Source organism: Pseudorasbora parva, chromosome 17, assembly GCF_024679245.1.
Source record: "Pseudorasbora parva isolate DD20220531a chromosome 17, ASM2467924v1, whole genome shotgun sequence".
Lineage (NCBI taxonomy): Eukaryota > Metazoa > Chordata > Actinopteri > Cypriniformes > Gobionidae > Pseudorasbora > Pseudorasbora parva.
This window is the reverse complement of record NC_090188.1, coordinates 39,160,855-39,173,125: the sequence shown is the minus strand read 5'-3', so window position 1 is coordinate 39,173,125 and position 12,271 is coordinate 39,160,855. Positions and strand designations below refer to the sequence as shown.

At 41.2% G+C, this 12,271-nt stretch overlaps 1 protein-coding gene across 1 annotated transcript in view; it reads right to left on the bottom strand.

Moving 5' to 3' along the window:
- Positions 1-12,271, bottom strand: part of hcrtr2 (hypocretin (orexin) receptor 2) — a 125,490-nt gene that overhangs the window by 66,384 nt on the left and 46,835 nt on the right. The window contains exon 2 of the mRNA XM_067421915.1: positions 11,371-11,549. Coding sequence (XP_067278016.1) covers positions 11,371-11,549 — 179 coding nt within the window. The remainder of the gene's footprint in view (positions 1-11,370; positions 11,550-12,271) is intronic.

Here is a 12,271-nt window from a genome sequence, read left to right as displayed (position 1 = left end):
TCAAAAGTGCCTACACCAAATTTCCAGCGTACACGGTGACTTTGAGATTTATCAATCTGGACGTTGCCGTACGGCACGCTCAAATCCTACGCCAGCTCAGGAGGTGGTGTATGCACGTTTTGAGTTAGTGCGAAAATGCACAGAAAAACAATTCCCAACACTACAAAACACACTGACAAAGATATGCTATATTATGACCCACTGTAAAACAACAACAACATAGTAATTATAAACTTCAGTGTTTATTTTTGTGCAACATGGACTTCAATGTTTAATTTGTGTGACTTCACCAAAGCATTTGATTTGTAGGCCTGTGTGCTTTTCCTGACGTTTCAGGGTTAGGCCCGGCAGCTGCGCACGGACTGGGACTGAAAATAATTCAGACCGACAAATTGTCATGCAGTTATTAATGTGAATGAATGGTACTCCAAATCACATCATCATCACTATTGTACACCCCAATATGTGCCGTGATATGAAATTAAATGCTAATTGTTTCAAAACACGTGCTGTAAAATAATGCATTGCTTCTCAACCTCCACACTATTAACAGTACTCGTAATTTGGGTCCATATTTTGTTTTTGTGGGCGCCTTTAATCCCACTCTTTAAAGGGTTAGTTCATCTTCAGACACAGTTTAAGATATTTTATATTTTAGTCCCAGAGCATATGCAGTCTATGCACATAAAAAAAAAAAAAAAAAACGTTTCATGAATCAGTGAATTGATCAATGATTCGGATCGCCAATATCACGTGATTTCAGCAGTTTGACACGTGATCCAAACTGGTTTGAAAACAGGATTGAGGTTTGAAGGTTTGAAAACAAACGTGGAAGAGAAGACAATGCTGAATAAAATTTTTGATGCTTCAAGAGATTCTAATTAACCCACTGATGTCACATATGGACTACTCTGATGATGTTTTTATTCCCTTTCTGGACATGGACAGTATAGTGTGCATACACTTAGATACGCTCTCAGACTAAATATAAAATATCTTAAACTGTGTTCTGAAGATGAACGGAGGTCTTACGGGTGAGGAACGACATTAGGGTGAGTCATTAATGATATCAATTTCATTTTTGGGTGAACTAACCCTTTAAATGTATTCACTAGCAGGCAGAATTTAGCAAGTGAATAAGCGCTGAACTACTTGAACTCGTTTGTATTCTGTGCTACATAAACTCCAATTGGGCATTGGATTTAAGCGCTAAACAGACATGTTTGTGATTGGCTATGCTCAACACTACAAAACACACGGTAAATGCCAACCCTAAACAATCTTCAGAGACTAACACAAACATGCAGGGGAGTGTTTTAAAATGGCAGCCTATCAGCTAGCACCAAATATAGCATTGACTAGTGATACGCAGACTGCACATGCTTATTGATTCCTGGGCCACACCGCAAATGAAAAGGGCCCTCTGGCAGTGAGCTTTTTCTCTTTTCAGTAAAGCTGGCGCACACCACGTGACTTTATAATAGTCATCGTTATAGTTGCTTTTCACAGGGTTGCCAACTCTCACGCATTTGGCGTGAGACACGCTTTCAGGGGCTGTCACATGCTTTCGCTCTGCCCAACTTAATTTCACGCCAAATTGCCAAACCTGCTTTTGATATTAAACAAAGCTAAGCTTTAAAAAAAAAAAAAGTTTTAATCCGAAATTCAAACAATAAATAGCGTTTTGGTACTAATGTGGCATAATGTTAAAGGGGGGGTGAAATGCTGTTTCATGCATACTGATCTTTTTACACTGTTAAAGACTTGGAATCCCATGCTAAACATGGACAAAGTTTCAAAAGTTAAGGTGGACGTTTGATGGGAGTATTTCTTTGTCAAAAATACTACTTCCGGTTAGTCATAAGTTTCGGCAAGTTTTTTGAGATCATGCGTCCCCTTTGACGTTAATGGGGGCGGAATTTCCTTGTATGGGCCTTACGGACAATTCTACCGGAAGCGCGTGAGAGAGAGAGAGGGAGAGAGCGAAAGTAACAGGCTACGCCCATCAAAGTGCTGGCTTGTAGGATGCTGGACAGGTGATGTGCACATAACAATGTCACCAAAAAAGTGCGTTTTTGGTTGCCAGACCAAGACAGTCCTGCACAGATTCGCCAAAAACCCCCGCGTTAAGGCAACAGTGGATGGAATTTGCTTTTCCGGATCAGCAACTGAGTTGCGCGAATGTTTATATCTGTTCGCTGCATTTCGGTGCCGACTGTTTCATAAACAAGGCCCAGCTCGACGCCGGATTTTCCCGATCGCCTAATGCTGAATGATGGAGCAGTCCCAACGTTAGAACCGCAGGCGGTGAGTGAGACTGCTTCAAATGTCTGTTTTTTTTAGTCCGCTTACTGTCTACACAAACCACGCGTAAACACACAAACACACGTGCACAACTGCACTTCCCACATGTACACCTTCAAAGACAAAAATACGACGATATAATTCAAGTATAAATATGTAAATAACACAAGCCGCTCAGCATATTATATAGTTAGTGTATAACTTGTACCACATAGAGACGTCCTGCTCTAGTCGTTTTTGCTGCTGCTCCTGTTCAACTGCAGCCTCTGGGTCTGATTCCGGATCATAGATGTATGGCTGTATCTGATTAAAAGCCATATTTTTATTTTGAATAAAGTTTTTTTCCCGCTGTTAGGGATGACACAGCTTTACGACGCACTCGACTCAACATAGCAGCAGCGAGCACACGTCATTATTTAGCTCCGCTCACACGACACGCCCCCACCCGCTCGGCTTTTTTCGGAAAGACTCGGAACAGCGCATCTTTCTTATATAATTATTAAAAAAATAAAGACTTTTCGGAGATATGCAGGATGCAATGCTACTCTATAGGTACTCAAGATTGACATGACACTGACTGAAACTGAGTGTTTCACCCTTTAAAGCCAGAGGCGTTGAAAAATGGAGTTGCGACATGCTCTTGTCTTCCAGCGGCGCATGCAGTCACGTGGTTCAGAGCGCTCAATACTTCTAGCACTGTGTCAATGCATTTGAATGGCGGGTACACAATCGTTTCATTATATATATGTTTGCAGCAAGTTTTGGTAAACAGTACAGCATGTGCATTGATTATTGAGTCAACCATATTTACAGGATCGTTTTATTATGGAGAGTGATAGAAATGCAACATTGTAACATTAATGTTATTCTTATATTTAGCCCTCAGGTATTCCTTACTAATTGGTCACACTCATATGGTACTCATTGATGACAAATGTGACCATATACCGTAACTATTTTTTTTTAAATTACGGGGACGTGGCTGCGAAAGAACAGTCTGTGAGACACACCGGTCTCGAGTCCTCTCATGAGGGAGCTCGGAGGCATATAAGGACTAGCGACACCAGTGACGGACGAGAGAGCACCAGACCTGGACTTTACATTGAGTTTTGTTTATGGTTTATTATGTGTGTGCGGGCAGTCGTCTGTGAGGGGCTGCCCGCGTTACTTTCCTTTTGTTTATTTATTTTGAAATAAACATATTTGAATGTTCGCCGGTTCCCGCCTCCTTCCTTCCCATACAAACTTTTTTACAGAGATCTTTTGGTACTAAATACTATTTGTGCAATAATTATTGTCAATTAATGACCACTTAAAATATTGTTCTTCTAATATTTGTATTATTTATATTACAATTAGTGTAGTAATTAAGGTTAAAATAGAGAATTCCAATTCCAAAGAGGCCAATTAGAGTCATTTGTAATTCCATTAGCGAGTATAGTTGCATTATGGCTCTTTAATAAATATACATATCTAATCTAGTTGCTCCAAAAAGTATTGCAGTCTTGCATTTTAATAAATATTTAGATATGACGAAACACTAGATGTCTTTAAATGTGACATTTTAAAACTTTAATAACTTGCATTCTAATATTTTAATGAATAATGATACGTATAAGCAAAGCACATACAAGTGAATATTAATGAATGTGGGCACATATAATTTGACACAAGAAACTTTAAATTAGTTTCTTTTTTTATATTTAAAAAAAAGTTTAAAATAGTGCTAAGACAAACAAATGTTCCTTATCATGTACAGTAGGCTATACTACATATGAATTGAGACTGAATCATACTGAAATCGATATCTCGAAATCGATCACTCCAACCTGAACTTGAAAATTGGCAACCCTGTTTTCAGACCGTATCAACATGAACACGACAATGTTCATAAAAAAATCTCTGGAGTATTACATAAGCCCATTCACATTCAGTGAATTTATTTCAGGTTAAAATTGTATCACAATGGTCAATAACAGGCTGTGGTGAACATGTCTAACTATCAAAGACATCAGATTTTAGACTAGGGTCAAAAGAATCTTTTAGGATTCTGATTATTTGTCTCAGACTTCCAACCTGGTTTAATGTATCAAATTATCACACTTATGATATTGATTTTTATTTTTTTCCCCAAGGTTGGTAGCTTTGCAGGGTTCAATAGCTAGGTATGGTTAGCTAGTAAAGCAGTATTATATGTAAAAATATTTCCTTCTGCAAGTGCAAAGGCTGAGGTTTCTTAGTCGTCTTCATTCTATGTATTTAACGATTTTCTGATGAGTTCTGGTTTGTTCTCTTTTGGGGGTCCTCTTGGCAGGTTCTGACTGTTAGATGGGATTATGTTAGCAGAGTTCTATCAAGCTGTGAGCGGGATCACGTCCAATGGTTCAGAATCCTCCTAACTGCAGATGCAAAGAACTGCGATTCTCCAACTCATCTATCATCAGCTGAATGTGTGGAGTCAGCATCCTCTATCAAAGTGCTGCGAACATGGTCATCCCAGTATTCTAGTTACAAGCAAGATCAGACTCAAAATAACTCAAATGCTTTGTCTGTGGTCTAAAGGTGGCCTATTGTGTCCTTCATCTATATGTGGCCTTCGTCTCCATGTGGCCTACCGTGGCTTTGTCTGCTTGACCTACTCTGTGTAAAAAGAAAAATAAATCATACCTGTCGAAAATAAGCACGTACCAGCATCCCTAATCATTCTGCACTTTCATACTTCCTAACGGGTCTCAAATATAAAGAAGATGGTTTAAAACTCATCTAGCAAGAGTTTTGCAGACCATCACCTTATATCATCTCATATTGTATACCAGACATTCATTCAGGATGATGTGCTGCTAAATTAATGGTGGTGGTGGCTTGCATATGCTTCAAAATCATTGGTTTATTTTCAGATCTATCCCAATCAGAGCTGAGCTGTCTGCTAATTCCACAAACATTAGGTAACCTCATGCAATCTTTCATCTCAGACTAACGTGACTCTTTTCTGAACATAATTTATTTCATAATGTGAAATTAGTTTAATATCCATTTGGATTGAATTATTTTATTTCAAGAAAGGGTTGGGTGTTTGTGTTTTTTGTTGTTGTTGTTGTTGTTGAAGGATTTGAAGGATAAACAAGGCAGATTTATTTTTACAGCCATCTTTGATCATATTTACCAAAGGTGCCAATAATTATGTCCATGATTAAATACTCAGAGGTCTGGCTGTGCCAATACGGGGCGACCAACATGACCTGCTCCTTGTCCTCCCTGACCTTGCATAGAAAAAGTGCAAGAAGGCACACGGGGGGGAATGCATATTTGCGTAGGCCCTGCGGCCAACTGTGCACCAGTGCATCCGTGGCAAGCGTGCCCTCGGTCAGGGAATAGTACAGGCTGCAATGGGACAAGTCGTGGGAGGCAAACAGATCTACCTGTGCATCTCCGAACTGATCCCAGATCAGCTGGACCGGCTGGGGATGGAGTCTCCACTCCCCAGGGATTGGCTGAAGCCGTGAGAGCTCGTCGGCTGCACGGTTCAGGATCCCCGGGATATGGACAGCAAGAAGGGACCTCAGGCGCTTCTGACTCCATAACACAAGATGGCGAGCAAGTTGGGACAGGCGGCGGGAGCGTAGACCGCCCTGGTGGTTGATGTACGATACAACGGCCACGTTGTCCGACCTGACTAGTACGTGTTGACCCTTCAGCAACGCTCGGAAGCGAATCGGCCCTCTGTCCAGGAGCCCGCGGCAGCATGTCCATTGCACATGGCACCCCAACTCGCAGTGGAAGCATCTGTTGATACAACAACATGCCTGGAAACTTGTTCTAAGGGAATACCTGCACGTAGAAAGCTGAGGTTCGACCACTGGGTGAGTGTCTGTCTGCAGGCCCAAGTTACTGTGACCCAGAGCGTGCCAGACTGCCATTGCCCATCTCGGGACTCAAGCCAGTGCTGAAGCGGTCTCATATGAAGCAATCCGTGCGGCGCCACCGCGGCTGCAGATTTTATGTGCCCCATTAGCCTGTGAAATAGTTTCAGTGGAACCGTGCTCTTGCTCTATATCTGAAGGAGACAAGTCAGCAGTGACTGCACACGCTTGCCGGTAAGCTGCGCGCACATGGCGACCAAGTCGATCTCCATACCGAGAAAAGAGATCCTCTGCCCGGGGCAGAGATTGCTCTTCTCCCAGTTGACCCAAAGGCCCAGACTGACTAAGTGGTGGAGAACCAGATCTCTGTATTTGCACACCCGCTCCTGAGAGTGGACCAGTATGAGCCAGTCATCGAGATAGTTCAGGATGCGAGCCCCTTGCTGCCTGAGGGGCGCAAGGGCTGCCTCGACAATCTTCGTGAAGACGCGAGGGGACAGAGCAAGCCCGAATGGGAGTACAGCATACTGATATGCGGAAGGATGGAAACATGGAAGTACGCGTCCTTCAGGTCGATCGCTGCAAACCAATCGCATGGACAAGCGCATCCGAAAAGGTGTTTCACAGTCAACATCCTGAACGGAAGCCTGTGGGATCGGTTCACGACGTGAAGGTCCAAGATTGGTCGTAACCCACCGGTTTTCTTCGGTACAATGAAGAAAGGGCTATAAAAGCCAGACTTCATCTTGGCTGGAGGGACAGGCTCGATTGCACCCTTTGCCAGTAGGGTAGCGATCTCCGCATGCATGACAGGGGCATTGGGCCCCACCATGGTGTAGCAGACACCCCGGAAACGGGGAGGAGCCCGTGCGAACTGAATCGCGAAGCCCAGCCTGATTGTCAGTGCGACCCAGAGGGACAGTCCTAGAAGCTGAAGCCAGGCTCCCAGGGAGTGCACCAGCAGGGTCATACGGAGCACCGGCCAGGACGTGGGTGGCATAGCAGCCAGGTGTGGGGGCACTGGTAACGGCTGCGCCCTGACAGAGGAGACCAGGGAAGGACTCGCGTTCCATGGGGGTCTGGTCTGAGAGGGGGCTGGCGACAGAGAGGGACGAGTGCGCACTGCCGTCACCGGTCTCTAGGTGCTCAGAGATGGGTTTAGATGGGTTCAGGGATGGGGTTATGGGCTTTGGGTGCAGCAGCGAGCCGGGGCAGTATGTGTTTGATTGCCTCAGTTGGAGAACTGTTGGGCGAAGCTCTCGACCGCGCCGCTGAATAGCCCAGCCTGAGATATGGGGGCATCAAGGAAATGTGTTCGCTCAGCGTCCTTCATATCGGCCAGGTTGAGCAATAAGTGTCTCTCCTGGACCACTGCAGTGGACATCACCCGGCCCAGGGAGCACGCGGTAACCTTTGTCGCGGTGCGCAGCTCATCTCTGAGACCTGGGTTGGCTCCACCCTTCGAGCTCTGTAGCATTTTGCCACCATGGAAGATGTGAATCTACAGGCTTTGGAGGGGTGCTTAGGATACCTACGCCAGGAGGAGTCACTCTGGGGACACAGTTGCTCGCAGGTTCCGGTGCAACAGATGGGGGTGTGGGCCAAGGCATGAGCGTCGGAGCTTTGTTCCACACCATCACCCTCAGGTCACCCTGGCCAACAGCCGAAGTGACGCCTCTCATAGAGACGTCAGATCGGGGTGTGGCAGAGGGGACTCTCACTCCGGCGGCCACGCGGAGCTCATTGAGTCTCGACCGCAACACGGGGATGGCCATTTTCCCGCAGTGGGAACACGACTCATCCACAAGTGCTGCCTGAGCGTGCTGAAAGCCCAAACACGCCAGACAGTGCAAGTTGCCATCGGAAGGTGGCAGAGCCACACCCAGAAGCACACGGGTGAGACATCCTGAAAAGGACGTGCCACGTGTGAGCTCTTTTTGTGAGAGGATTAACCTCGCAATCAATGCCGAAGCGCCCAGGGACCACACACCAACTGGATACCGTATCCTTTGACCAGCAGGCAGGAAGTATGCGTTCACAGGAACGCGCCGTTGACACCAACACCGTCTTGTCGTCTCGAAGAACTGACAGATAACTCAGAAGGCTTTTGGAGTGAAGAGGTATGTTCCGAAGCTAAAACATAATGTGATCATGCCAGCTACTTCCTTATATACCCACGTGGGTAGGCGGAGTTACGCATGCCCATGGTATTGGCACTGCCATTGGGCGTTTTCAAGATCTCGAAGATGATCTAATGATCTAATTTCGCTTCTAAGCGAAACCCCATTAGTCAGTCACTGACTTTATGTCTCCGTTACCTCCTCAGGGAATGAGGCTTACATATGTAACCGAGACGTTAGGTTGTGCCCCTCTCTACCCTACATAAACTGAATTATTACCTTTTTTAAATAAAATAATGGCATTTTTTAATCATTACAAATATACCAATTTTTGAGTTTGACAACAAAAACATAGCTAAACACAGCTATAAAGCATAGTTAAAAACATACTAATTTAATTCTGAACACTGACTCTCATCTGCCCCATCTGCACAACTGGGAATAAACCGCAGCTTGTGTCTTCTACTGTTAGATCAGCAGTAAAGAACCATCTCAACAGTTAAATTTCTACTTCCAGTTGTCTGCTTTAATTAATCATTAGCTAATGATTTATAAAGTTATCATTATGTTATGACTTTGCTTATATGTGGGGCACATGACTATTAACTAATTCAAAATTAATTCAAACTCATAACCACAATTACATATTACTTAATCAATTAGTTAATAGTCATGTATTTGTAATTTGTTAGATTTGTAATAATGTAAATGAGATGTAACGTAATTTACATTATTAGTTAATGTTATTAAGGAATTAATACATTATGACATATTTAACTAATAACAATTTAATGATTACTTAATCTATTAATCTTCATTAGTAGCTGATGCAGTTAACATTAATAAATGGGTTAGTTCACCATTAGTAATACATTAACTCGATTAATGATTACCTGTGCATTAGTTAAGCATGAATTGATGCATATTAGTGCACCCGTTTTGTAAAGTGTTACCAATATAAGATTACAATAATATCAGATTTGTCTTATTTTAATTAATCACAGAAAACAGAGATGACAAATAAACTTAAGTAAGACATTTACTTTTGCTATGGTTAAATAAATGTTCATTGATATCTCTAAATAACATTGATATGGTAACTAGTTAAATAGGTTGTGCCCCGTGCTCCCCTAAATGTGGAATATGTAGTAAAAATGTCATTTCTAAAAGAACAGTACCTTATTTAAAAACAAAAGGACATCAGATGACATGATTATTGGTCAATTTTCAATGCGTGTCTTCTGTGCAAATTGGTCCATTTTTGGCAGATATGCTTCTGAAGTGCTCCACACTGATTATGCCTGAATGCATCTTGTGTCGCAAAACTTTAGTCCTGCTCAAGTGGAACTATATTTAATGTTATGGCTTCACTCTAAACATCAGCTCAAAGAAGTTTGAGCTTAAGTGTCTGGAATGTGTTTGAAAGATGCGAACATCCTGCATTAGACTGGAATCAATCAAACGTGACTCTCTTTGAGGGTCAAAAGCCATGAATGTGATTTGAAACAACTGATTTTATTCAGGCATATGTCAACACTTGAAGCAGCTGCAACTATGGCTCACAGCTGCTTCTTCAGTCTTGATAACTTCAAAACTCTTATTAATATTCAGTTATTCAACTAGCGAAGATAACCATGCATATCAGGGATAGACATGAAACAACATTACTTGTAGCTTTTCAATCTGTGAATCTGAAACATTAAAGTCAATCCATTAGGTCCTTACTAGACAGAGGGTTGAGTAAATTTGTTCCATAAAAATGACCAAAAGTGCATGCTGTCATCCCAGGAACTCCATCAAATCTACATTTACGGAAGTGCATCTTAATCTCAATAAATAAATACATAAATAAAACATTCTTTCAAAGAAAGATTTTAGCTGTTTATGTGATTTATTGACGCAATAGCAATAACTTAACAAGCACAAACAGCCTCTAGCACTAGAATCTGTGGTAGATATATTGGTGCATCAGAAGTTGAAGATGTTCAAGATCAAACGTGTCATAATTCAGAAATGTTTAAAAGCTTAATTGTGATGCATAGGGCATCCTATGAAAAGAAACCCTGGGACCCAGAAAAAAAAAGTTTTTCGAATTTTGTATTTTTTCATGTCATTAGATTGTTTAGAGCATAAGAAACAAATGGACACATAATTTTTTTGGAAAATTATATTTTATTCATATTTTATGATATGTCCTCTGTAGTTGACACCAGGACTCAGTTGTTAAATTTTTTTAATGAAATAAAATTGCATGTATAGGCCAAAACAATGGGATTTTTTTTTTTAACTCACAAATACATTTTTAAGTTTCAGGATTTTTTTAAAACAAACTTTTTTTAAAGATGATTCTGAGCTATGTTATAAAAGATATAACTGAATGCTTTGATATACCATCTTACTTTATGCAATATGTGGGTAAAATGGCCATACTTGGATTTTCCCATTCAATACAATGTATCGGTATATTGCATCTAATTTGCATATTATTGTGTTCTTGGTGCAACATGTAATGAAAAAAAGAAGTGTAATAAGGGGAGTAATAATTGGCAACATTTTCATAATAATACGTAATATTTCATAGGAATATTGTTATGTAATTTATTTCCCTATTTACTGTTTGTGTCTCCAAAATGCATGATAAACATGATTTATGTCCTGGTGTCCTCTACAGTGGACATTTATGAAATCAATGCCCTGTTTTGTAACAAAAAGTCATATTTTGATTAGAAACCCCATAGCATTTTCCTGAGATGTTGATTTATAACAAACAATTAGAAAATGAATCAGATTTAAATTATAATTACAAAATATTATCATATTTCCATAATAGTGCTAAACATTAATGTCAGCCATTTTTAAAGACCAAGAAGTTGTTGTTGTCCTGGTGAAACCTCCAAACATTTGGTATCTCTGCAAAGCCCTGAATGTGCTCTATAAAGGACATCCTGACTCAAAACTGTGACGTGTGTGATGTCACAGAAACTCACTAAAATATAATGTCCACTACAGTGGACAAAAGTCTATTACTGGGTCCCAGGAGGATATAGTGCCAAATTAGTTAATAAACCTCCATATGTTATGCTTACCTGTAAGTAAGGTAGTATCTTGCACAGGGTTTGTCCCAAGAACCAGGTTTCTGTGATGTCCACCACCAGACTCGCAGGAAGACATGTGATTGTGACCAGGATGTCTGCGAAGGACAGGTTGACGATAAAGTAGTTGGTCACTGTGCGCATGTGGTGGTTTTTCCAGACTGCAAAACAAACTACAAAGAAAGACACAATGAGTAAAACAGCGTTTTCAAGAAATTGAGGCTGTAAAAATCGTTGAATTAAATGCAAAATCCCAGCCAGAAAGCAGTGTTGTGTCAAATATTTTCAAATTGTAGATGGTTACTGATTCAAAATGTCTATGGCGAAAATTAAAGATAGTAACATAATCCATTACTTTACATATTTAAAGTAATATAATCTGACCACTTTTTTTATTACTTTTGATTCTCTAACTTGTTTATTACACTAAATTGAATAGGATAATCTTCTACCATAATGATATAAAAATACAAATACAATAGCTAAGGCACTGCCCCCGAAGAGCATCTCACTTAAAAATCACTTGCACAATCATGTATCCAATTTTCCTACGTAATCATAAAATATTTTGCATTGTTTTGTACATAGCATGTGTGGTATCTATGAACTACTTTCATTTCCTTTATGTTCATTTACATTACATTTTGCTAACATCTCGGGTTATGTATATAACCCTTGTTCCCTGAGAGGGAATGAGCACTGCGTCGGAACGACGAATTTGGGGATGTTCCCTAAGCATCAACACATCTGAAGTATGAATGAAACTAGTCCAATCCTGATTGGTGTTACGTCATGACGTAGATGTGACATGACCGTGCCCCAACCAGTGAGGGAGGCATCTTTTGAAACGGTTTTCCGGAAACATGATTGTGGCATTCTAATTCTATGGCGGGCC